At 31.7% G+C, this 27,140-nt stretch overlaps 3 protein-coding genes across 3 annotated transcripts; all 3 read left to right on the top strand.

The window, feature by feature from the left end:
• Positions 1-525: 525 nt before the first annotated feature.
• On the top strand, positions 526-1,655 carry LOC11442537 (uncharacterized protein At4g26485). The gene is made up of 3 exons (XM_003620346.1): positions 526-667; positions 905-1,103; positions 1,349-1,655. The coding sequence occupies exons 1-3, from the start codon at positions 526-528 to the stop codon at positions 1,653-1,655; spliced, it is 648 nt and encodes a 215-aa protein (XP_003620394.1).
• Positions 1,656-5,371: 3,716 nt separating this feature from the next.
• Positions 5,372-8,661, top strand: LOC11435532 (uncharacterized). The gene is made up of 3 exons (XM_003620345.4): positions 5,372-5,485; positions 5,577-5,655; positions 7,593-8,661. Exons 1-3 carry the CDS (start codon positions 5,480-5,482, stop codon positions 8,207-8,209), a joined length of 702 nt encoding a protein of 233 aa, XP_003620393.1. The 5' UTR covers positions 5,372-5,479; the 3' UTR covers positions 8,210-8,661.
• Positions 8,662-23,762: 15,101 nt separating this feature from the next.
• On the top strand, positions 23,763-26,856 carry LOC11426863 (uncharacterized). The gene is made up of 3 exons (XM_024785746.2): positions 23,763-23,891; positions 23,989-24,067; positions 25,902-26,856. The coding sequence occupies exons 1-3, from the start codon at positions 23,886-23,888 to the stop codon at positions 26,516-26,518; spliced, it is 702 nt and encodes a 233-aa protein (XP_024641514.1). The 5' UTR covers positions 23,763-23,885; the 3' UTR covers positions 26,519-26,856.
• Positions 26,857-27,140: the final 284 nt, after the last annotated feature.

The following is a 27,140-nucleotide window of genomic DNA, read 5'->3' as shown; positions in this document are numbered from 1 at the left end:
AAAAAATATTTGTCCCAAATTGTATGTCACTTTAGAATACCAATGATACATTAATATTATTTTTCCTATTATATTCTTAACTATTTATTACTCTTTCTTTTTTCAATTCTTTCATTTATCTTTCTCATATCATTTATTAAGGATAATTTTGTAAAACAACTCATAATATCTCTTTCCCACACAATATTAATTACATTTCTTAATATGTGTGAAATGCCCAAAACGTCATACAATTTGGGATGGAGGGAATAATTCATACATGCATGCGCTGCCTTTGATAGGGAACAACATTCCATCTCCACCCCATTAATATTAGGCTTTCCGAGAAGATAAATTAAGGGAAAACCTTTTCAGTTCCCAAACAAATTTATGAAGCACTATAGCCAATTTTTTTCTATAAATATATGTTCGACGATTTGGCATACACACATAACAAGCCACAAATTATAATCCAAAAAAAAATGTGAATAACTAGGAGAATTCGTTCTCATAGCTTGTGATTTTTCAATCACTAGCTCTCACAAAATGGTAGAGAAAAGGATAATGCATTATCGTAGCTCTCATAAAATATTGCTCGTTGGAGAGGGGGATTTCTCCTTCTCACTTTGCTTGGCAAGGACATTTGGTTCTGCAGTGAATATGACTGCTACCTCTTTGGATAGTAGAGGTATATTTTGCATACTAACTTTGCACATTATATGATGGTTGCACCATGCTATTTTTAATTGATTTATTATGTTTCAATAAATTATTTCACCTTTCATAAATCAATTTTATTCAGTTGCTTTTTTTACAACAATTTGTTTTTTTTTTTTTTTTTCATATATTGATTGTAATGGTGTTAATTGATTCTACTAATTGATTTTATTTATTTTGGAAAAATCAAATACTATGAATTTTGAAGGCTTTCTAGCGATGCAATATGGATATGCATCAATTAACTTGACTGAACTCAAGGATCTTGGCTGGACCATCTTGCACAATGTGGATGTTCACAACATGGCTCAAGACCAGCGTCTCAAGAATAATAAATTTGATCGAATAATCTTTAATTTTCCACATGCCGGTTTCTACTTTCATGAATTTCATAAATCCCAGATTCGGTAAGTTATGGAAAATATTTAAATAAGTAGTACTGAATTTTCAGCTTTCAATCTATGTAGAACCATAACCAAGCATTTAGATGTTTACGCCTTAGTGTTTGTGTGTCTGGTACCCGAACTATAGTTTGGTGTACATGTTAAGAAGTTTAAAATAATAAATTTGTATTGGAACTTAAACTAAATCTATATATTCAGTACATATATTTCAGTTAATAATGATTTTTTTTTATTTTTTTATTTTGTAGGCTTCATAGAAGATTAGTGAGGGGATTTCTACAAAACGCTAGGTACATGCTTAGTGTTGGTGGTGAAATTCATATTTCTCACAAGACATCTCAACCATATAGTGAGTGGCGCATCAAGGATCTCGCAGAAAATGTGGGATTGAAGTTAATTGAAGAAGTGGATTTTCAAAGATCATTTTATCCAGGTTATTATAACAAGAGAGGATCAGGCTCGAAATGTAACCAGAGTTTCCATATTGGAAGGAGTAGTACCTACAAATTTTGTAGGGTTTTTTATTTTGAAGAGGAAATTTTTCCTTTGTATTGAGTACGTAGTAATCTCAACAAGTTTCTGCATTTATCAAGAAGGTATTTCTTGATGTAAATTTGACACACTTAAATAGAGGCTTTCTCTATGCTGAAGTGGACGAGTCTGATATATGAGTGAAGGATCTTCACAGACATGACTTATTATGCTTGAGTCAAGGCATAAGTTAACATGGATGTATATAAAACATCTATGATACTTCTTTTGTATTGGAGGCTTCCAATAGATTTCGTGTCCTTGCTTCAAGGATGAATTCATTCCATAGTGTTTACATGTAAGTTGGCTCGGATGTATTTAAAACATTCGAGACCAGGCATTTTTCTACAAATGCTCGACTTGGTTTTTCCTGAATTAAACCAATGATGGGGTAGAGGAACCTTGATCTTCCCTTCATTATTGAATTAGAGGAACAATTGTTCCATCAGAGGATCGATTACATGACTCAGATTTCTTAGCCATTGTTTCTACTTGATGCCATTCCTTGGACTGAATTGATGCACCTGCCGTTGTGGGGAACGCAACTTCTGAATGGATGCCATTCCTTGTTGAATCCTAGCATAGAGATGCTTCCATAGAGTTTAGATTCATGTATCGTGTAGATCTTTATTTGACTAAACTTGCACATGTGAACAAATAGTTATACATATATTTATTATTTATTTATTCTTTTTATGTGCTATGATCAAAACATCAATGTAAGAGAATTGTCCATAGGAACTATTTGGTTCTTACATGTTTATGATTTTCTACTGTTACTGAGTCAAGCAATTTGTTAAGAAAATTACATGTTCACTAAGAGAGCTAGCTAACCTGAGATTTTGGGTTTCTCTTTGTAAGTAATTCGCTAATTGAGTTTCTTCGGGGCTAAGCAGAAAGCCAGAAACTTACTAGATTCACATAACTTCTTGTTGTCCTTAATTGTGTGATCTTTGATGCATTGTAACCATATAGCCTTGCATTTATAGGAGTATGTGTTAGTAGAAGGTGTAGGATTGATGCTTGATGCATGGGTAGTCAGTAGGTCTTACTCCCTCCGTCTCTCAATACTTGACCTATTTAACTATTTCACACAGATTAAGAAAAGTGTAAAGATGAAAGAAAGAGAATGATATTTTTACTGAATTGTCCTTGTCATTATTTTGAAACTTTTTCACTTTTAAGTAATGATTACTTTCTTTGTTCCTCTACAAACTTTAACATGGGGATTACAAAAAGTATTTATAAGGGGTAAATCTGTCAAATTTTGCTTAGAAATCTGAGAAGATCAAATATTGTGGGACAAATATTTTTTTCAAATAGGTCAAGTATTGAGGGACGGAGGAAGTACTATTTTTTAGTGGCGGTTTTGGATTAAATATAATAATGCTATTAAGGAGTATAGTTGATGATGATTCAAAGAAATACCATGTTAATTTATAGTTATGTTTGATGATTTACTTCAAGTGTTGTAATACTCTTTATGATTGATATATAATTTTTTATGGTTACTCATATTATGATATTATATTATTTTTTTTACTGTGTGAGAAAATATAATCTTTTTCGTTTTGAAATTTTTTCATTATTTTTTGAGTGATGATACATGTACCATCCCATGTGGCAATACACCCTTTACATCCACACAAAATTCTGACACGTGGCAACCTGGACCCCACATAAATAGAAGATAAAGTGTGATTGTGAGATGAACTTACCAAAATATCACTAATACATGAGGTGTACAATGGGGTGTAGGAATAAAAAGTGTTCATGTAACATTTTTCTTATTTTTTTCATTGTAGTAGAAATAAGTCATCATATAAATTCATATTATCAAGTATCATGTTAAATTTCAAAATAGAACTTAATTTTATTGAAATATTAGTTCGTTAGTCAATTTTAGGTATGTGTTAGATTACTTACTCAAAATAAGTTGAATAGGCTTTTATGTTGCCTTACAGCCTATATAAGACTTTCAAAAAGGCAACACTAATAACAAAAAATAAATCTATGACATCTAACACGTCAAACTTTAATATCATTTTCTTATCAGATTAGGCTTTGGTATAGCAAAAAACTTCAGCATCATAGCAAAAAAAAAATCCCGAAACTCTACACCAACTCTAGTTTTCCAAAAGGTTGATGCTATATGAACATTTTCACGAATAGCTCAAGAGCACCCTTAATCCATTCTATGTCTAAATCTGGTGGTTTTTGCAGGGGTTGGAGAAAGACTATATCTTATGGTTGAAAAACACCTATTACGAGTAAACAAGAAAACATTATATATGAGTGATTTTCATCTTCCAACGCAACCTTGACTATTTCAAGTGGGGATGGTTTAGGTGGTGGCTACATAACCAATGAAGATGATACTAAAATGAGAGAACTTTCTGAATGAGGATGGAGAATAGTCCTTCAAACAACAAGAAGGTACAACTGGCAACAAAATGATGTGGGTGTTTAGGGATCGAACATCGACACCTACTTATTATAATATATTGTATTTATCAATTAAGATATGATTAGAGGAACATGACAACAACCTTTTAACAAACCAATTTCTTAACCATTTAAGAAATAAAATAAAAAACGTTCACCAAAAAATAAAATATAAAATATATAAAACCATGCTACTTTATTATACACAGATAACAATAACTAGTGAAATAGCTATGTGAATGAATTATTTAACCGCTTGTTGTCCTTTAGTTTGCGAAGCATTTTGTTTGCCGTTCTCTTAAAAAAGAGTTGCTTGTTTGTTGGCTTTCATTATATCAATGTCATCGTGATGTTGCATGCTTCTATTATGAATATTTCTTTTTGTTTGATTGCAACACTATAAATTCCGTTTGATAGACATGTCATAAACTCAAATAAATTACTCTCCGTTTCAAAATACATGTCCATTTTGAAGAAATTGCAGTAACAAAAAAATCAAATAAATTTTGTTATTTTTGATGAAATTATGTGTGTTTTCTATAATACCCTTAACAATTACTATTTACTCAATCCGTTTCAAAATACATGTCCATTTTGGAGAAATTGCACTAACCAAGAAACCAAATAAATTTTGTTATTTTTGATGAAAATATGTGTGTGTTTTCTATAATACCCTTAATCATTTATTATTTCATTTTATTTTTTTCTCTCTCTACAATAAATATGCAAGGGTATTATTGATAAGATAATAATTAATGTTGCATTGAAATTTGAAAATGACAACTATTGTAAAACAAAATTATTTTCCAAAATGGACAAGTATTATGAAAAGGAGGAAGTAATTCAATCGAACTTCAATTAATAGATAATTAGATCACCATTTGTCAAACTTATGGACCCACCATATTCATTTTGAGCACAATTTAAACTAGGACAACACCACTACATATATTGATTAATAAACGCCAATAAGATGTGGATTGGTTGTATGCATGCAGGAATTATTAGTTAAAAACTAAGTAATTAAACTTAAGTCTTAGCTCCACCTAAAAATAAATCGTTCAGAAAAATTTAAATTCAATTTATTGATATGCAATCACTTTATTTAGGTTATGATCGAACTCAAATTATTAAAACTCATTTCTTTTAAGAATCCAAAAGTTAACCAAAAAAACGAATTAAAAGACAAGTCTACCCCAACAACCTCATTGTTTAGTATTTTTTTTATCCTTTTCTTTCTATCTACGACTATAATAGAACCTTTACAAAACAGCGACTAAGCAACTAATTATCGACACCAATGTACATATATATTATAACAAATACTATGTACTACAAGCTCAGTTCCAAAGCAGAGGACAAGTACGAAGAGCCACTTCTGTTTCTTTCAAAATTAAGCAAGCATGAAGGTGTGTTATGATCACTTAATCATTCTTTTAACTTTTCCTTTTTCTTTGTTATCATTCTCTTAATAAGCTATATTGGAAATGGTAAATACAGCAAAAAATGGTTATAAAGTTGCAAATGGACTGCGATAAATGCAGAAACAAAGCTCTCAAGACTGCTGCTGAGGTCCAAGGTAATAATCATACCATACCCTTTTTTTGTTGTTTGCATTGTAGCTACAAGTTGGATCAATAAAAAAAAAGTTTGCATATTCTTCTCTTGCTTGTTATATTTCCAAATTTTGACACTTTTTTTAGAAGAATTTTTCACCCTTAATACAACAATTTAAAAAGGTAATAAACATGAGAGCAACTATGCACTTGAGAAACCATAGTCGATTTTTAGAGGGTGCAAACAACTCTATAGAGTTGGATCTACAAAATTTTGAGGCCCAAAATAATATATATTGCATGTAAAAACGCAATATATACCGGTAACGTGGTAGAAAATTCAAATTTGTTGATATGGCCGAGTGGTAGAAATCAGCGTTGGAGTTCCCATGGTATTAACATGCGAGATTTATGTTTTTCTCTTTTAAATAATTTTTTTCGAGCATGTTACGGCCTAATTTCTCTCTCTCTCTCTCTCTCTCTTTCTCCCCCTCCCCCTCTCCCTCTCCCTCTCTCTCTCTCTCTCTCTCTGATTCAGTCTAACTCTCGTCAACATATTGGACTGTATATTTACACGAGTAGTGATATTTAAACAACCATTTGAGACAACTTTTGTGACAATTTTTTTGTTCTCTTTTTTTATTGGTCAAAAGTAATAGAGAGAGAAAAATGAAGAGAGAATAAAAATATAATGTCAATATGGGAGAGAATTGTCAAAAAGTGTCACAAAATGATTGTACAAAAATCAGATCTCTATTTACAAAAAAAAACTTCATATAAATTTTTTGCTTCTTATATTTTAAGAGCACTTATGGTAATTTTTGACCCATACATATCGTATAAAATAACAAAGCTTTAACAATAAACATCATAATTCTTTCAAAAAAAAAAAACATCATAATTATTCTCTCATAAAATAAAAACAAACTTTATAAATATTTTTTTTCCAGAGGCCTATCTTTACTATGAAAGTCGGGCCTCCAATTTCATAGGGATGATCTTATGTAAAATGCGAACTTATATCCCAGTAAAACAAATTAATAAACCAAAAATAAAAATATAATAAGAGAATTGTGCATCCAAAATCTTGAAAATTTCAAATTTTATCAATTCCTTTAACTCCTTAAAAGAATTAGATTTTCCGTAAAATTAATTTTTAAACAACATAGTAAATTAAAGACAAATATTATAATTTGAAAATATTTTATTTACTTAAGAAAATATATATTAATACTCCCTCTGTCTTAAAGTACCCCCTCCAGTTACAATTATAAGCAAAAAAATATTTTTTTAGATTCATTAAATAACTGATATATTTGGTCTATAATTAGACCAAATACATCAATTATTCAATAAACTTAAAAAATAGTTTTTTTGTTTATAATAATGATGAGAGTGGTGTATGTCTTATTCTTTAGTTTTAATAATGTTCATTTTAATACTAAAATATGTTTTATTTACCAAAATACATCTTTATTAATTGTAGCTGCAAGACTAATTACATGACTGAAATGCAATGAATAATGATATGTTATTGGAAAATAATTATAGATGTTATATTTATATTATAAAAAGATAAATATTTTAAGACAAAGAAAAATTGTAAATAAGGATAACTAATTAAAAACATATAGAATAGTTCTCACTATTTACGCACTCGCATATACGTAGGTAACTCAAATCAGTTGTCTTGTGGCACAAGTGTAGATCTCTTGTGGGCAATGTGTACATGATTAAGTAGCCAGGGACAAACCCAAGTTTTTTTTTTCATTGGGATATATAAAGAGCGACTGGAATAATGACAATTTTTTGTACTAGTCTTTACTTTAGCAACCTCTATTTTGATCACTATTCCTGTCACTAATCAAATTAGTGATCGATTGTTAATATTTATACTTTAGCGATCATTATTTCGGCAACTATTTACGTCGCTAATGAAGTTAGTGACCGATTTTTATAGGTGTAACTTCAGTATCATTGGAAGGAAATGACAAGGATAGTATATGTGTGATCGGTGATGATGTGGACACAATTTGTTTAGCAAACCAGCTAAAGAAAAAGTTCAATAGTGTCACCATACTTAGTGTGGAAGAGGTGAAAAAGAAATCAGATGCAGACAAGAAAAAGGAAGAAGAAAAGAAAAAAGAGGAAGAAAAGAAAAAGATGATAGAAGCATGTCGAAGTGTTTTGCAGGGTACTTGCATCAAGTGTCATGACATGACTTGTAATGGAAAATGTGATAAATGTCCAAAATGTGAAAGTCTAAAGTGTGATGGAAAACATTGTGTGACAATTTGCTTTAAATGTGAAGATTCAAAGTGTGATGGTAAGTGTAAGGCTAATTGTTGCAATTGTGACAACAAGAAGTGTGATGGTTGTACACTTCCTGCACCTCCTAAGAAGCCTCCTACACCTCCTGAGAAGCCTCCTACACCACCGATCCAACAATGTCCTCAATGGTGCACATGCCCTAAATGTTATGCTCCATATCGACCGTATCCACCTTGTTATAACCCTTATCCACCTTATTGTAAGGTTGTTTATGAACAAAACCCCGAGACTTGCTCCATCATGTGATATCATACCTACAGATGAGGATTCCATCCACCCGCTATTGATTTCAACATCAGAACTTATAGATCTATAAAGATAAATTTTACCTTTTAGATTCAACAATTTGCACCGTCGCTCCATGATGTAGCGGGGTATAAGTGATCCTTATACCATTTCCACGAGTAGGGACTATGCCTTAAGTATTCATTAATCTTTGCATGAGAAAAAACAAGTAAATTAGTGACAAATTTTGATTGGAAAAAATGTGAAAAATTCATCTATCTGATTCTGTCCTTAAATTTAATGACTAATGAATTAGCGATGAATTTTTTTTTCTATCACTAATTTTGGTTACTAATTTAATTGATCTCAATTTTAAGCCCCAAGTTAACAATTAAGAATGGGGTTTTATTTGGTTTGTTTGTATTCATTATTATCATGTAATGTAATTCTTCTAAACTTGCTTTATTTTTCCCTCTGTTCATCTTCTCTCTTATATAGTAGTTGATATAGTGAAAAAAAATTGCTTCCAAGTAAGTTTCATCATTGCTTTCAAGGAGCAATAAAGTGGTTTAGGCCTCAAGCATAATAGTTTGAGAAATAAGTTGTAGATTAATTTGAACCGTCATTAGTATTATCGGAAATGCTTAACACAGCGAACAAATGTACCACGACATGATCGCGATTGCTATGCATGCATAGTTGAAAGGTTGGACCCCACTTACACCCATCAATCATGGATGACGGAGATTTCGTGAATCATTCGGGATAAAAGATCTCGCGTTAAATAGCACTGATGTAGTATTATATATTAGAGCTCGTTTGTTACAATATTTATGTAAAAAAATAACTTTTAAAAATTTCATCCATTTGTCATAGATTTTTTTATAAAATGGAAATATGAAGAAAAATAGACTAAGAATGGTTCTAGTTACCGACTTTTAAAATTTTAAAAAAACAGAGTTATTTTCATTATGGTAAACGAAAACAAAACAACTCTCCTCTTTTTTTAGAGAAAAAATATTTTAAATTATTGAATATCAAATAATTTTTTTTTTTTATAATCCTTAACAAAAGAACCTCTAACAACAAATTTGTAGTTTAAAAAAAGCAAATCTTAAATTATGACTAACAAAATTTCTGAGTTCACATTATATAACATGTGTGACAGCTGAGTACTAGCATCAAAGCACACCATTGAGTTAGGTAGAATAGTATATCATTGAGTACAAAAATCAAGCCAACCCCGTATTATAAGGTCGTGCAAGTATGAGACAGCATGGTTGAAGGAGGACTCATAAAAATTGTTTGGTACTACGTATATAAACATGATTGATCTTCTTTTGGGTAGTCAATTCTATAAGAACTTTATAGTTAAGCGTTCTTGAATTTGAGCAATTTTGGGATGTGACCTTTTGGGAAGTTTCCTAGAAAACAGACAAGTGCGGATAAAACAAGATAAAAAGACTTGTGTTGGTTTATGAGGCCAGTAGGCAACACCTAAAGTCGTATGGGAGAACAATGGTAGTTATGGAGCCTAATGCTGCTTGTCGTCGTCCTAAACATTATACGGCTGCTCAAGGTTCCCTCCCAATGCTCAAGGGTGATTGGATGCAAGGTAATCTTCAAGGAAGCGGGAGACGTCCTGTGTTAAAGATGTTATGGTGAATGCTTGTGTAACTACCTAAAATTCCTAGTGTAGTTGGACTGCAAGGACCTTCGAGAAGGCGGAAGACATTCCGATGGCTGAAGGGGTTAAAGTGTAAACTTGTGGAGCTATTTGGTGTAGTAGGAAGCAAGGGAAAGAGCAGCAATGGTGGTTGATGTTAAATTGGCATCATCACTGATTTGAAGTCAAGGTGGAGAATTGTGAGAGTTAACTTAATATCAGGATCTGCAAAAATCGTGCCACGATGGTTGAAGAATTTCGTGAGGCAAGTCACTGGAAATTTCGTGCCACGATGGGGTCACAACGTGGCACGATAGTGCGCTGGCAGCGAATAACAGAAACGTATTTTTGGGTGCAGATTTGTTCCAAATTTTAAGCGGTACTTTTACTATAAATATAGATCTTGTATCAGAGTAAACCTTGAGATAGAGGGGGCTGAAACAAGGGTATCGAAAGACAACAACAAAACTTGGGTTTGTATAGAGTTTGTCTCTTTGGAACAAACACTAGGATTTGAGGGTTGATTCACCTTGGGAAACACTATTAGGATTGACTCTCTTGGTTACGGGAAGAGGCTGGGGCTTTGGGTAGAATTAGGCGGGAGACTTATTTTTGTAACTCATTGATATCTTTCTCTTTTGTAAAGTTACTCATATTATAGTGGAACGGAAGGCTGCTCTCTCCCGCAGACTAGGTCAATTTGGACCAAACTGGGTCAACAAATTCTTTTGTGTTATCTCTTCCTTTCTCTCTCGCTGTTTTCTACTTTTGACTTGTATTTATAATTGTTCCATACACTTTGTTTTGGTTGTTTGACTATCCCTTGCTCCACACATCAAGTTTGTTATTGGTGTGATTTTTCAACGAATTCGCTACAATTTGGTTTGCCATTAATTCATGCGTTTTATGACTCAACCGTTGGATCAATCAAAGAGACGAAAATAATGCAGGAGGGACCGCATGAGAGAAAAAAGCAGGAGGGGATCCATTTCCGAATTAAAGACATCTTTCTTGCTTCACCTAATTCCTTGCCACCACTTATTCAAACACAAAAATATTCTTTCCACCGCAAAATTAATTCACTGTAAAGTTCACTTGCATGCGCTTCCTCTGATTGGGAATAGGAAGCATTGCAATTCCACTCCACTAAAATTGGGTTTTCCAAGTAGATAATGATAAATTAGTTTGTAAAAAAACAAAGAAAAACATAATAATAAATTAAAGGGAAAGCTTATTGGTTCTTAAACAAATTTATCATAAAACGTCACAAATTAAACATAAAAACATGTGAATACTATTAACTCAGATTCGATATATTTTTATGGGGAATTCCATCGGATACCAAAATGTGTATTTAAATTCATAATTAGTGGTTTTAATCATTCGATTAGCAGCAACTTGAGTAACGAAAATGGAAAAGAAAAGTATAACACATTATAAAAGCTCTCAAAAAAATTTGCTCGTGGGAGAAGGAGATTTCTCCTTCTCACTTTGCTTAGCAAAGGCATTTGGCTCTGCTAGAAACATGGTTGCTACATCTTTGGATGATAGAGGTATGATACATATGCCAAAGTATTTGACACATTATTTCTTTAAATAACATCATAAAGGTACGAAATATCTATCACTATTTTATATCCTAAAAAAATATATATCACTATTTTACTGTCACTAATCTATGTTTATGACTATTTTGTATATTTATCATGTTTATGAAAATACTTGTTAGAATATGCATAATTTTGCAAATTTTAATTATTATTAATTATTTAAAAATTAAAGGAGTGTGTGAGTTCTACTATTTTAGTTTACCATTTACATTATCAATTTTAATGTGGTAGTAAAATGTTGAATTATTATCAGGCATCTAAATCTAATGTACAACCTCTGTGTTTCCCTTTAGAATCAATCTTAATTCATTTTATAGTAAATATTTGTGTTAAATATATATTTGATATCTTTCGAAATTGTGCTCGTGATTTGTGCTAACTGGATGTATATTTTTTACGTATTTCAAATTTTGAAGCCTCTCTTGCAAGGAAATACACAAATGCAATATCAAACTTGGATGAACTTGAAGGTCTTGGCTGCACCATCTTGCACGAAGTAGACGTTCACAACATGAAACAACACCATTATCTCAAGCACAGCAATGATTTTCATCGAATAATCTTCAATTTTCCTCATTCTGGTCTGTTTAGCCGTGAAATTTATGAATCGGTGATTGAGTAAGTTATATAGAAATTTTAGCATGTGACTATTAGAAAAAGTTGAAATAGTGACAGATAAAGCAAAACATGTCTTTAATATTCAATCTTTAATTAATTAGAGTTGCTTTGTAATCAAATTTATTTCTCCCTTCTCCAATTTCCATTGTTTTTTTACGGTAAAAAACAATAGAAATTAGAAACGGAAAAATAAAATTGATCATCAAGAAACTCTAATTTGCATTGTTATTTCAACATTTTTTTTCTAGTTAGTATACGTGATTTTGCCCTAATAAAGTTTTGTTCTTTTACAGGCAACACAAGAAATTAGTGAGTGGGTTTCTAAGAAGTGCTAAGTCTATGCTTCGTTTTTTTGGTGAAATTCATATTACCCACAAAACATCATATCCTTATAGTAACTGGAATATCAAGAATCTTGCAGAAAATGAGGATTTATCATTTATTGAAGAAGTGGATTTTCATCAAGTTTTGTATCCAGGTTACATAAATAAAAGAGGTGCGGGTTCGAAATGTGGTCAGAGTTTCACCATCGGAGAGTGTAGTACTTTTAAATTTCGTATTTCTCTCTAAAGTAGTTTAGTGATTCACACACTTTAAATGCAGAAGAGTAGTGATCTTGAAATTAATTTCAGACCTTTGCATATCAATGTGCTATCAACCGAACTTTACTTACATAACTAGTAAGTACTTTTAAATTTTATTTTGAAGAGATTGTAAAGTTTTCGATGGTTTGAAATTTGAAAACAAATTTGGTGTTACCAACTATACTCCAAGATACTACATTGCACTTAATTTTACAGCTTTTATCTGCTTTTATTGTTTTCCGAATTAGCTCCTCAACTCAATTTTTTATTTTGTATTTATCAATTTTGTAAATTGGTTATTGCATTTAACATTGAAAAAACTCCACTAAAAAAACATTGAGAAAATTTTGTAGGTCGAACTTATCAATTTTCTAAATTGTCTTTAAAACTTATCTACCATAGTTTCAAACTTTTCTTTTATAAGCAAGATATATTGAACAAAAGAGAATAACCCCATGAATCAAACTAACAACCTTTGGAAAAAAAAGTATCCAAATTATGAGCTTCAAAGGTTGAATAGCAAAAATGGGAACATTAATAAAAATAGGCTTAAATATGTATTTCATCCTTGCAATTAGGGGTCGTTTAAAAATTGGTCCCTGTATTCGCTAATCCTTGCAAACTAGCCTTGAAATCATTAATCATTTAAAATTTCGTCCTTTGACCAACTTAATCACTGCCACGTCACTAATTCGATGACGTTGCAATCACTACCACACATGAAATTCCAATTTTGCCCTTAAGAAGAGGACAAAATATTGAAGAAAGAATTGGAAACCCAGGGGTAAAATTGGAATTTCATGTATGGCAGTGATTGCCACGTCATCAAATTAGTGACATGGCAGTGATTAAATGGGGAGAGGGACGAAATTTTAAATGATTAAACAGTGCAAGGGTAAATTGGCAGGATTAGCGATTACAGAGACCAATTTTTAAACGACCCTAATTGCAAGAATGAAATACATATTTAAGCCATAAAAATATGCATCTTCATCTGCTGTTTAAACCCTCTTTGGCAAAAGTGTCTGCGACTTGATTTTTTTTCTTGAGGAATAAGTTCCCTCCACACAACCAATCATCTTAACTAGAGTATTTGTATCTTTGCAAGTCGACCAACGATGATTAGGAACACAACAGGTCTGCATAATAGTCAAAACCTCCCCGGAATCGGTTTCAGTCACAACATTGGACAAACCTTGTTCGACAATCAGCTGCAAACTGTATAGAATCCCAAATAACTCTGCCATAATGTTGTTTCTGTCGCAGCACATAATTGATAACTTGGTGAATTCGTAAGGTGCCTCATGTATCTTTCAGAATTGAAAAGAATGGCTCCTCTAGCAAACCTAAATCAAGCATCGCAATCTTTCGAGAACTTTCAAGCTCCAAATGATTGAGAAAATTCTGTTATGCATACAATTTTAAGGCTCACGAAGAAGTTCATACATACCCAGACGCATTAGTGAATTCTTCATCATTGTAAGGCTCTAAATGATTGAGAATATTGTTACATATTTGTTGCAGCAAAACGGGTATAAATTTAAACTCGTCTCATCCTACATGGTTATGCAAGATGTTGCTCACTGAATAGGTTGCCTCTTCCATTGAGATTGGTAGAATAAGCGAAATATACTATTGTAATAAATAAATAAAAAATACTATGGAACCCTTACAAAAAAAAAAAAAAGTCTCAAATGCTTTGCATACCAACTGAAAAAAATTCTCAACCAGAACATAACATAATTAGAATGCTTCCCCATTCTACCCATACACCAAAACCAAGATGCATATTTGATCTTGCTTTTTTTGACAGAATTTCTCACCTTTAAAAATAATGTTATTTCTCATGTTTGCCATCTCTAAGTTGTAGCTAACCAAATTAAATGTCTCTCACCTTCCTTTCCTTATTTGATTGCCATTATCTTGAAAATGTTGACACCCATACATTTAAACATGTCATGGAAATTTTTGTATTAGAGAACATATCAAGAAAATGTAATACCATTTCTCATCTAATTGAAACATAATACACATGATGTGCTATGACGATCCGAAATAATAGCCTTCAACAATAATTATTTCCCATTTTTACCTTTTGTTTGTGTCAAGTGTGAGCGACATATAAGTGAGATGATCCACATATCTAATGCTTAAGATTTTGGATGAAGATGTGATTTCAAACCCAACGTGTTGATCTCCCGGACTGCTTCATGAGCCAACTCTGGTTTCAAAGCCGATGGTTAGCTAAAAGGGGATCGACTACTTGTATAGAAAGTCTTCATGAATTATGAATGAAAAACTACGAGTGGAATTTGCAATCCACCTTAATGTATTCTCTGATGTGTCCTACTCAGTTGAATCTCCCTCCACTAATCAACTTTCCAACTCTTCTAATAGAACCAACCCTAGCATAAGGTACCAAATCTTTGCTTTAGGCCTCTATTTTTATTTTCCAAAGCATTTTATGGGGTCTTATTAGGGGCATACTGTTCGGTATCATTGGATGAGGTCTTATTACCTAATTATAAAGATGCTAATTTATCTTATTTATAGTTAGGAAGCCGCTTAATTTTTTCTCCTTCCTATTTATTAGTTTTATACCAGTTACATTACTTTAGTAGTTTTATACTTTATATATAAATCATTAGCAGCTCTATATGTAAATAATCTTTTTACATACAATAAAATGAGAATTACATCTCAATTCTTGCTGCTCTGATATTTAAGATGGTATCATGTTTCGCTCACTTCGGCTTTTCTTCCTTCCGATGATCATTGGAGACTCAACCTTTTGCTGATTTCGCCACAAACCTTACCGATCCCTATTACCTTCACCCTAATGAGAATTCATCTATTATACTTGTTATCCTCTTCTTGATCACAAAAACTATCATAGACATGATCTTGCTCAATGAAGGTAGCGCTAATCTCTAAGAACAAGTTGAAATTTGTTGATGGTACTCTTCATCTGTCTGATCCTCTTCATGAACCATGGATCCATGGATTTGTTGCGACAATATGGTACTTTCCTGAATCCAACGATCTATTTCGAAAATCATCGCTAAGTCAATCATGGGGTGCGATCGTGTCATGGTGGTCTAGAATGTTTGCAGACGCGGTTCACAAACATGCATATCTTTATAATCACTGACCTACTTCAGGAAATTGCATGCTATCAGCAAGGTAACCTTGATACCACCAGGCCCGTTCCTAGTATTTTATGGGCCTTAGGCCAAGTTTGACAAAAGAGACCCTAGTGTTATACCCTGATTTTGGACCTAAAAATACTTGTTCAAATTTCTTTTCTAACACTGATATTTGTCAATTCTCTGTTATTTTACTCTAAACCTTTTTCCATCCGCATATTTTACTGTCTCTGTCTCAAAGTACATTCAAGCATGATTTTCTTGCATAAAACTATTCAAAACGTTTTTTCTTGCATTATAAGTCATTTGAAAACTCTCTGAAACATCGCATTACTTTTTCTTGCGTTTTATTTCAAAAAATCATACAAAAGGGTATTTTGGTCATTTCCTGCAGTGGAACCCATTTTAGTCCCTGTGATTGTCTCTGAGTCTTTTTAACTTGTCTGTACAAATTATTGTTGAAATCTCTGTTTAAAATCATTTCAAAATTGCATCTGAGTCAGTTTGAGTCAGTTTAGTCCCTAGGGGCATTTTGGTCTTTTCCTGTCAAAATTTCGACAGGGAGGTATTTTAAAATACCTCATGTCAGTAATTGGTTCGTTTTAGTCCTTTTATTGATTTTAATTTTAGGTTTCACTTTACATTTGGTCAAATTACCAATTTTAATTCATTTTATTTTCATTTTTTTGCATTTTAGCCCCTCAAACAATTTCCAGAATTACACTTTAGTCCAAAACCTTTTAAAATTTACATTTTTTTCCAATACTTTTCATTATTGTATTTTAAGTCCTTTTTTCATTATTGCAGTTTAGTCCTTTTACTTTTCTTTTTTGCAGAAAAGTCCCAAGTCCAATTCCAGGTGGCATTACCCCATTGGTCCAGGAATACACATGGCAGCCTATAAAAGGTGCACAGTGCCACACAGACCCATGCAATCAGTGCCAACTCACAAACACGTGAGAAGTTTCTCTCTCCTTTCTGTTAGGATCAAAATCCAGAATCACCAAGAACAATCAAAAACCCTAGAATTCCAGAATCATCAAAAAGTCATCAAATTCATCATTTTTTTCTGCGATTCTCAGAGATTCTTTGCGAATCTTCATCATCGAATCAATTCCTTCGCAATTCCAGTGCGAATTCATCACCATTGGTGACGAATTCAAGCATGATCACGAAGGATCTGAAAGCTTGAGAAGAAGAGAAAAAGAAGAAGATTCGAACCGGTAAAGAAGAAGAAGAGCATCACCGATTTATTTTCGGATTCAAGAACAACATCAACGAAACAGAATCAAATCAAAGTTTTTCGAAGATTTCCGTTCGAATCTCCAATCAAACCAGAGGTAAAAACACTCAAACTTCATCATTTTCCTTTCAAAGTATCAACAAAGACGAAACAATGTAAATCCCTAGGATTCAAACGTTCAGAAAACCTAAAGAATAACTTTTCAAAATCGCATGAAAGATCTTAGATCTACGTTGTTTCAAGCTTTGTTTGTAAAAAACAAGTTCAGATTCGTGTTTAAAATAAAAAAGGATATCTTAATCTGTAAAAAAAATTGAAAACGGAGAAGTTTCTCATCTCCGGTGCGGCGCCGCCGCCCTGTTGGGCCGGCAAACCACCACACCGGAGCGGTGAAGCTCACCGGAGAAGATGAAGATCATCTTCTGATTTTCCAGAAAATTGAAGAGAGAGGTGAGAGCTTCTCTCACTAGGTTGAGAGAAGAGAGAGAAAGAACAAAGAAGAATAAAAAAACCGGCGCTAACATGCTTTTATAGACAACTAGACCGGACCGGTTCAAGACCGGTCCAATCCCTTCAATCTTGAGCGTTGGATCTAGGGTTTTTCCCCTTGGATCAATCCAACGCTCCCTGTGCTTCCAGACCATTAGGTTTTGGGCTTGGGCCTCTTTCTTTGCAGTTTCTTTCGTTTTTACTTTTTTCTTGCTATTCACACCTTGTTTTCTTGCTATGTGAACCCTCTGCTTGTCCAATTTTCTTGCAAAAAATTCCTAAAAATTCCTATATGTTTCTTGATGTATTTTTGATGATTTTGTGATGTTTTCACGTGTTAAAAAATGATAAAAATGTATGTAATATTTTCTTGTTGATTTGTTCAGTTTTTTTTATTAAACTTGTGAATTTTCTTGCTATAATCCGTTCATGAGGTTTTGGCATGATATGAGTGATTAATATGCAATTTCATGATGAATATGTCTCTGACCCTATGTGTAGTTTACTGTTTGTGTGATGTGAATTTTCATTTTTTTTCTTGTTTTGCAAGTAATGTGTGTTTTTGTCAAGAAATAAAGTGCAAAGTATCTCTAGAAATATGTCATAATGCTTGGCTTGTGTGTGTCCATATTATCCTCATATTATAGCTCAAAATCAAACCTTTTTAACATTGCTATGATGAGAGAATTATAGGTCATGTGCATGTCTAAGTGTTATAACCAATTCTAGGTATATTTTGCCATTTTATTTCACTTTATTGCTCTTTTCTTTTTTGCTATCCTATGCAATTTTGTTTACCTTTTTTCCCATTTTTATGCCTTATATTACTAACCATTTCATTTCTTATTTCATTCACCTCATGAGCATCTTACCTCTTTCATCTCCATTTCTCATAGCTTAGGCATTATTTTTCTTTTTAATCTCTATGTTAAAATGTCTTGTAATATTTTTAGGTAGTTTAAATCACTCTTTAATTTCTTGCAAGACCATAGAATGTAAACTAGGGCCAATGTAACGGACAATGGACTTTAATGATGTACACTGACACAAGCACCGACACGTACACACGTTGTATGTTTACCGCCTTAGATGTATGCTTAGGAAACGCGATACTTAGAAAAATATCAATTTTCCATAAAAACAAGCAAATTCCATCACTTGAAAATTTTTCCAAAAAAACCTTGGAGTCAAAACTCCATTGAATTTTTCTCTTTATTTTTCTTAATCAAAACCTCAATGAACTTTAACTTCTACTTAGACATTTTCTTTTAAAAATCGAACCAACTCTTCACTACTTTTTTTCTCATGCCTTTACGGCTTCTTTCTCTTCTTCAAAACCATTTTCCAACAAAAACTAAAATCAATCAAACACACAAAAACATTTTTGAAAGAGAACTACATGGAGTTTGATCCCTTAAAAGGGTATGTAGGCATGAGGTCAAAACCTCTCCAAGTCCAATAAAACAAAACTTCAAATCTTTTCCTCCCTCCACTCTTAACCTAAATAAACAACTTCTTTTTTTAATAAATAGCATTAAAAATAAAGCGTAGACATAAAACTAAGGAAACGGCTCCTATAGAGTACTATAGTCATCGCGGGTGCCTAACACCTTCCCGTAGTGAAAACGACCCCCGAACTTAGAATTTCTAAGGGTTTTCTCAATTTTGCCCTTCCCAAGAAAAAATAGAGAATATCAAAGATTGAAAGGTTCAAATCTAATTAATGACTTGACACCCCAAAATCGTGATAACACCTAGTATAATCGATAATTATTTTTATTTTTACTTTTTATAAACATCAAATGAAATATGCATTGATTATGGCGGTCACGATAATCCGATGTTTTGAAATTTCAACTATGCCTACACTACAAAATATTGTGTGACAAATGCATTTCATCCTATATATTATTAATAAAAAAGAATAACAAAAAAAAAAGTTGGCGGCCGAACCAAACTCAACAAAGCGCGGTAAAGGATAATAAACATACTAAGCTTTATATAAGTTTCATTATCTGATTTGATAATTCAATTGATTGACTGCCTCAAAAATTTGTCAAAACTTTATTCTCATTCATCATCGTAAATCCATAATATTATAAAATACACTTCCCTCATGTCTAATAACATGAAAATCTTTTATCATTTATAAATAGGATATGATATGTTACTTATCAAAAATAACACAAGACCAAATTTGTCATCTTAAAAAGCATTCTCAGATAAAAATAAATTTGGTCTCTAAGCAGGGGTAGATATTTTGCATTTTACGTGTTGCTTATGTTATTTACGTTTTACTTATAAGTTTTGTGTTTTAGCTAATGAAATGTTGGCGGGTGAAAATGAAAGTGCTACTGGGTTGTAAAATTAAAAGGGTGAAACGACTGATGGGTTGAAGTCTAGTAAATGATTGGGCCCTCTTTACATTTATTTCTATGATACACCTCATTTAAACCAAGTATTGCTATATACGCTACCATTATTAAAAAAATAAAATAATTGGCCCCCTTGAAGTATTTGAAGAGCTTATCAACAGATGGACTTTTCTTCTCTTCCAATTCTCATGTGAAGCTATTTGGGTTTGCTGACTCAAATTGGGCATCATGCCCTGCTGCCCGTCACTTTGTTTATGGTTACTATGTATTTATTGGTTATTCTCTCATCTCTTGGAAGTCCAAGATGCAATCCACGGTTTCCTCCCTATCAAGTTCTGAGCTAAATATTATGCTCTTGCTAGCCTCTATTATGAATTGCACTGGTTGCAATATTTGTTTCATGATCTACGTATTACATTTTCACAACTTGTCTTCCGACAACAAATATGCAATCATCTACACCCTATCCCTTCTTCTGCTCAACTTGCTGATGTAGAGAGAATACATGTAAATTTTGTAGTAAAGAGAGTATATCAGTTGGAAGATAGTCAGATCACTAAGTGCAGAGGATGTCCTATAAATTTTTTAAGAGAAATTTTTAAAAATCCTAGAGATTGGTAAGTTGAATCAAAATAAGATTTATGATAACATTTTATGACATAATTTGATCTATGTTGCCGATGTAACGAATATCGAGACTTAACTCATCCACACAAAACCGGCTTGTACGGTGAGTAGTGCCTCCTTTATAATTAGTAAGAATCCTATCTATTCAATGTGAGACTAAATTCCACCGAGTATTGGCCGCTAACAACCAACATGGCCAACCCAGTATATTATGAGACCTAAAGCGAAATTAAATTGAGAGTTTTCATGAAAGAAAAATAACACAAAATATATTTTGAAGTTTTTTATATTATGAATATAGGTGATATTATTATTATTTTTTTGCTTAAGGTTGACTTTTCTTCTATTAACATAAATAACTATATATCTAAGTAATAGATCAGTGTTCCATGTAGATTTTATTTTTACCAAAGTGTTCCATGTAGATAAAAACTAATAAAGTATTGTTTTGCAAAAATGAAAAAGAAAAGAGTCGTATACTCTACAAAAACTTTTGAATAAGAACAAAAATTGAAAAATACATATCACACAAAGATTCAAACCTTCGACATGAAAAGCAAAAAAAAACACGATTGACAGCAACTGAGCTTCAAGAGCTTAGTGAAAAATTGAGGCCTAACGTTGTATATTTTTAATAGTAATTATTTTATTTGACGGTCTAAACATCCTTAGAGAAAAAAAATTACTTTTTGGAGGTTTAAAGCAAGGGTTAAAGCTGCCTTACGCCTTAAACCAGTTTATTTGTAAACAAAAATGAGTCGGCTTGCAACATGTATATGATTTAATCCTTAAAAAAAAAACACATATATGATTTGAGCCACCATATCATGTTTTTTTTTTTTTTTTTTTTTTTTGTATGTTATACCAAAACCATGCTACTAAAAAATAAATGAAAATAAATATACTAAAGCAATATCTTTTAAAAATTAAAATACTTAAGGAATACCTATTGCTGTATAAGATACTATGAGGAAGTAAGAATTCAATTTACAGTGTGTTCTTTGGCAACAAGCAAAATAAAATATCATGAAAAAAAAATTATATTTCCCTTCATAAAAACTACATCAATCCTTATATATGATGTGACTGTTCATTCAAAAGAAAAAGGAATGTTAGATATGGATTCAAAGATTAAGTATTGTCATTTATCTAAAAGCATTATGAGGTGACGATAATTCAAAAGAAAAAGGAATTATTAGAGATGAATACAACGGTTAAGTAGTGTCATTCCTATCTAAAAGCAATAAGAGAAGACGATTAATTCAAAAGAAAAAGGAAATGTTGGATATGGATTCAACGGTTAAGTAATGACATTCTTATCTAAAAGCAATATGAGGTGACTATTAATTCAAAAGAATAAAAAAATGATAGATATAATCCAACGATTAAGTAGTGTCATTCCTATCTAGAAACAATATGAGGTGATGATTAATTCGAAAAAGAAAGTGGAAAATATTAGAGATGGGCTCAACTTGTTAACAATTGTGTTGACTCATTAGCCAAGTTGGAGTGTGATGATGCTGATTCTTGATATTCTTTTTTAGTTGTCCTCTTCATCAATTGGTTCTTGTTGATGCTATGGGAGTTTCTAGTACTCGGTTAATTTTCTTATAGTTTTCTTTTCTACATTTTTTTCTTCCCGAGTTTTAATAAAGTATATATATATAATTTTTAAGAATAGACAATTGAAGTTGAGTTTTTTTTAGTGACAAATGTTATGTTAGAATGTTAATTGTGATGTTAAGTTTTTATTTTTTTTGTTGGAACTTGAACCTTAAATCTCTAACTTTTTACTCCCTTCGACTCTAAATAATAGTCGTTTAAGATTGATGCACAGTTATTAAGGAAATGATTAATTTTATTGACTTTGATGGTAAAATTAGTATCATTTACTTAAACACCCTTATTAATTGTAGTTAGTGGAGTAGTAAAGTTGGATAAAATTCAATAAATAAGAGTATTATAATGGAAAAAAAATAATAAATGTTGCACTGGTATTCTAAAGTGACAATTATTTTGAGAAAAAGAAAAATGGGTAAAAAGACAATTATTGTGAGACGGAGGGAGTAACTTTTAGTTCAAACCAATTGAGTTAGTGCTATAGTGATTCTATGGTTCTTGATCAACAGCGAAGCCAGAATTTCTTTTTGGGTGGCTGACTAAAATAAAATCTTCAAAATTAATTTTTGACGGGCATGAATAACGAATTGCCAAAGTTGAAAACGAAAATTAACCTTTTTGTTGTAAATAAGAAAAACCCATAAATTTTAATAATATAGTTATTGTAATTGAGGTAAAAAAACCTAATTAATTACAACTAATAGTATTTACATTTCGAATTTTGTTATATAACGTATAGTTAGTGGAGGTTATAAAACATTGTAAAGTAACCTCCGCAAAAAGTACCAACGTTTACCAAAAATTCATCTGTTTCGTTTGATGAGGTTCAAAACCCCTTAAAATGAACAAATAATCGTCGCTAAATTAAACATTTCTTTGTATGATACATCTATGTTTTTCTTCTTTTCAAGTGTGTTGTGGCCCACGCCTTCATTAGAGTACCTCCGTTTTTGTTCTTGATGGTGATTGTCAGTTGTTCTTCGCCAATGCGGGGTGTTGTTCATACAAAGATACTCTAACGTTTCAAATTAATGAGGTCTCGAGATATTTTGAATTTTTTATCTTAAAATGAAAAGTGTATTTGATTTTGCGGTGGTTGCTCAATTAATAGATTATTAGGTGGCCCAGGTGTTTTGATCATCATATTTCAAATTCATCAACACCCACCTTATTCATTTTGAGCACAATTTAAACTAGGACAACACAGAACTTCTTTCTTGGCTCAATGGTATTTTAGACCAAAAAAAAAAAAAAAAACTAGGACAACACCACTACATATATTAACAATATCTACAATATTGATTAATAAACACCAATAATATGTGGATTGGATTTATGCGTGGAGGAACAACTAGTTAAAAATTAAGTAATTAAATTTGAATATCAGCTCTATGTAAAGATAAATTATTTAGAAGAATTTAAATTCAATTTATAGATATTCAATCATTTTATTTATGTTCTGATCGAACTCAAATTACTAAGACTCATTTCTTTAAGAATTCAAAAGTTAACGGAAAAAAAAAAAAAAACGAATTAAAAGAAAAGTCTACCCCAACAACCCCAATTATCCAAAAGTTGTATAGTATTTTTTTTTATCATTTTCTTTCTATCTGCGACTATAATATATATATATATTTATCATAACGACTACTATGTGTACTACAGGCTCAGAGAACAAATACGAAGAACCACTTCTGTTTGTTTCAAACTCAAGCAATCATGAAGGTGTGTTTTGATCACTTAATCATTATTTTAACTTTTTCTTTTTCTTTTTATTTGTGATCATTCCCTTAATAAGTTATATGTGAAATGGCAAATACAGCAAAAAATGGTTATAAAGTTGCAAATGGACTGCGATAAATGCAGAAACAAAGCCCTCAAAACTGCTGCTGAGGTCCAAGGTAATAATCATACCAAACCCTTTTTTGTTTGTAATATTTCCAAAGTTTCACCCTTTTGTTAGATGAATTTTTCACCCTTAATACAACAATTTGAAAACATAACAAACATGAGAGCAACTATGCATTTGTGAAACCAGAGCCGGTTTTTAAGGATGCAAACAATTCTACAGAGTTGGACCTACAAAATTTCGAGGCTCAAAATAATATATATTGTATATAAAAACGCAATATATACTAATAACGTGGTACAAAATTCAAATTTGTTGATATGGCTGAGTAGTAGAAATCAGCGTTGGAGTTCCCATGGTATTAACACGAGAGATTTATTTATGTTTTTCTCCTTTAACTAATTTTTTTTCGAGCATCAAAGGGCCTAATTTTTCATGTATTTGAGGTCCATATATGTCTTAAATACTCTCTCTTCTTTCTCTGATTTAGTCCAACTCTCATCAACATATTGGACTGTATATTTACAAGAGTAGTGATATTTGAACAATCATTTGAGATAACTTTTGTGACAATTTTTTCTCTTTTTTTTTGGTCAAAAACAATAGATGGAGAAAAATGAAGAGAGAGAATAAAAACATAATGTGAAGATGAGAGTGAGTTGTCAAAAAGCTGTCACAAAATGATTGTACAAATATCATTTCTCTATTTAGAAATAAAAAACACAATATAACTTTTTTTCTTCTTTTTTTTAAGAGCACTTATTGTAATTTTGGACCCATACATGTCGTATAAAATGACAAAGCTCTAATAACAAACATTATAATCATCCTTTCAAAAAATAAAACAAATGTTATAAACATTTTTTTCTAGAGGACTATCTTTACTATGAGAGTCAAACCTTCAATTTCATAAGGACGGTGTTATGTGATTGAGTATATGACTATATTTACTATAAGAGTATTTTTGGCACTCCACCTTCTGTAAAATGCTAACTTATGTCCTTGTAAAACAATTTAATAAACCAAAAATAAAAATATAATATGAGAATTGTGCAACCAAAATCTTGAAAATTTAAAATTTTATCTTCTCAATTCCTTTAACTCCTTAAAGACAAAAATTATAACTTCAAGAGATTACATTTACTTAAGAAAATATATATTAATAATCCTTTTGTCTTAAAGTACCCCTTTCGATCACAATTATAAGTAATTTTTTTTTTAAATTCATTGAATAATTGATGTTTCTGGTCTATAATTAGACTACATATGTCAGTTATTCAATAAACTTTTTTTTTCTTGTAATAGTGATGAGAGGTGAGTATGTGCTATTTTTTAGTTTTACCAATGTTGATTTTAATGATAGAATATGTTTTATTTATCAAAAACATCATTATTAATTGTAGTTAGGAGATGAATTAGATGACTAGAATGCAATAATAATGATGTTATTGAAAAAGAATATGAAATATTATATTTATATTATAAAAAGATAAATATTTTAAGACAAAGAAAGACGGTAAATAGGGATAACTAATTTAAAACGGATAGAGTATTTCTCACTATTTACGCACTCGTTTATACGTAGGTAACTCAAATCAATTGTCTTAGTGGCACAAGTGTAGATCTCTCGTGGGAAATGCGTATATGATTAAGTGTGATGGTACACAGTCAGGGACGAATCCAATATTTTTTTTGCATTGGGGCCATATAAACAGCAACCGAAATAGTGACATTTTTTTACTATTCTTTACTTTAGCAACCTCTATTTTGATCACTATTTTTGTCGCTAATCAAATTAGCGACCGATTTTTAATATTTATACTTTAGCGACTATTGTTTTGGCAACTATTTACGTCTCTAACCAAGTCAGTGACCGATTTTTATAGGTGTAACTTCGGTATCATTGGAAGGAAATGACAAGGATAGTATATGTGTGATCGGTGATGATGTGGACACAATTTGTTTAGCAAACCAGCTAAAGAAAAAGTTCAATAGTGTCACCATACTTAGTGTGGAAGAGGTGAAAAAGAAATCTGATGAAGAAAAGAAAAAGGAAGAAGAAAAGAAAAAAGAGGATGAAAAGAAAAAAATGATAGAAGCATGTCGTAGTGTTTTGCAGGGTACTTGCGTCAAGTGTCATGACTTGAGTTGTAATGGAAAATGTGATAAATGCCCAAAATGTGAAAGTCTAAAGTGTGATGGGAAACATTGTGTCACAATTTGCTTTAAATGTGAAGATTCAAAGTGTGATGGTAAGTGTAAATGTAATTGCTCCAATTGTGACAACAAGAAGTGTAATGGTTGTACGCCTCCTACACCTCCTAAGAAGCCTCCTACACCTCCTGAGAAGCCTCCTACACCACCGATCCAACAATGTCCTCAATGGTGCACATGCCCTAAATGTTATGCTCCATATCGACCGTATCCACCTTGTTCTAACCCTTATCCACCTTATGGCAAGGTTGTTTATGAACAAAACCCCGAGACTTGCTCCATCATGTGATATCATACCTATGGATGAGGATTTCATGCACCCGCTATTGAGTGCATCAACATCAGAACTTATAGATCTATAAAGATAAATTTTACCTTTTTAGATTCAACAATTTGCACCGTCGCTGCACAATGGAGCGGGTGTAAGTGATTGTTACACCATTTCCACGAGTAAGGACTATGCCTAAAATAAAATCTACAAGCATGATCTCATTATAAGATTTGTAAGCAATATCTTATAATTATAAGATATGTATTTGCATTATAAGTATTCAATAATCTTACAAGAAAAAAAAAACAAATAAATGTATCATATTTTATCTCAATCAAGTGTTGGATGACACAACATGATATGAGTTGGATTAACCATGGGAAATATTAATGTTACGAAAAGGTTTTCATATCAATGGGAGAAATTATCGAGGAAAAAAGTATATTGTAAAGAGTTTTCACATCAAAAAATTTCGGGAACCCTGATCATCAATTTCTCTCCTTTCCATTCTAAAAACTCAAAATTCGTTAAAGCGCATAAGAGGTTAATAACTAATTATCAAACCCTAAATTTTATGTTGGTTGTATTCTAATTTGAAATTGTATGTCCTTAATGTTATACTAGAAATATGAGCCACCTA

The sequence above is a fragment of the Medicago truncatula genome, chromosome 6 (assembly GCF_003473485.1).
Source record: "Medicago truncatula cultivar Jemalong A17 chromosome 6, MtrunA17r5.0-ANR, whole genome shotgun sequence".
Taxonomy (NCBI): Eukaryota; Viridiplantae; Streptophyta; class Magnoliopsida; order Fabales; family Fabaceae; genus Medicago; species Medicago truncatula.
The sequence above is the reverse complement of the archived record's forward strand: the minus strand, read 5'-3'. Positions and strand labels throughout refer to the sequence as shown.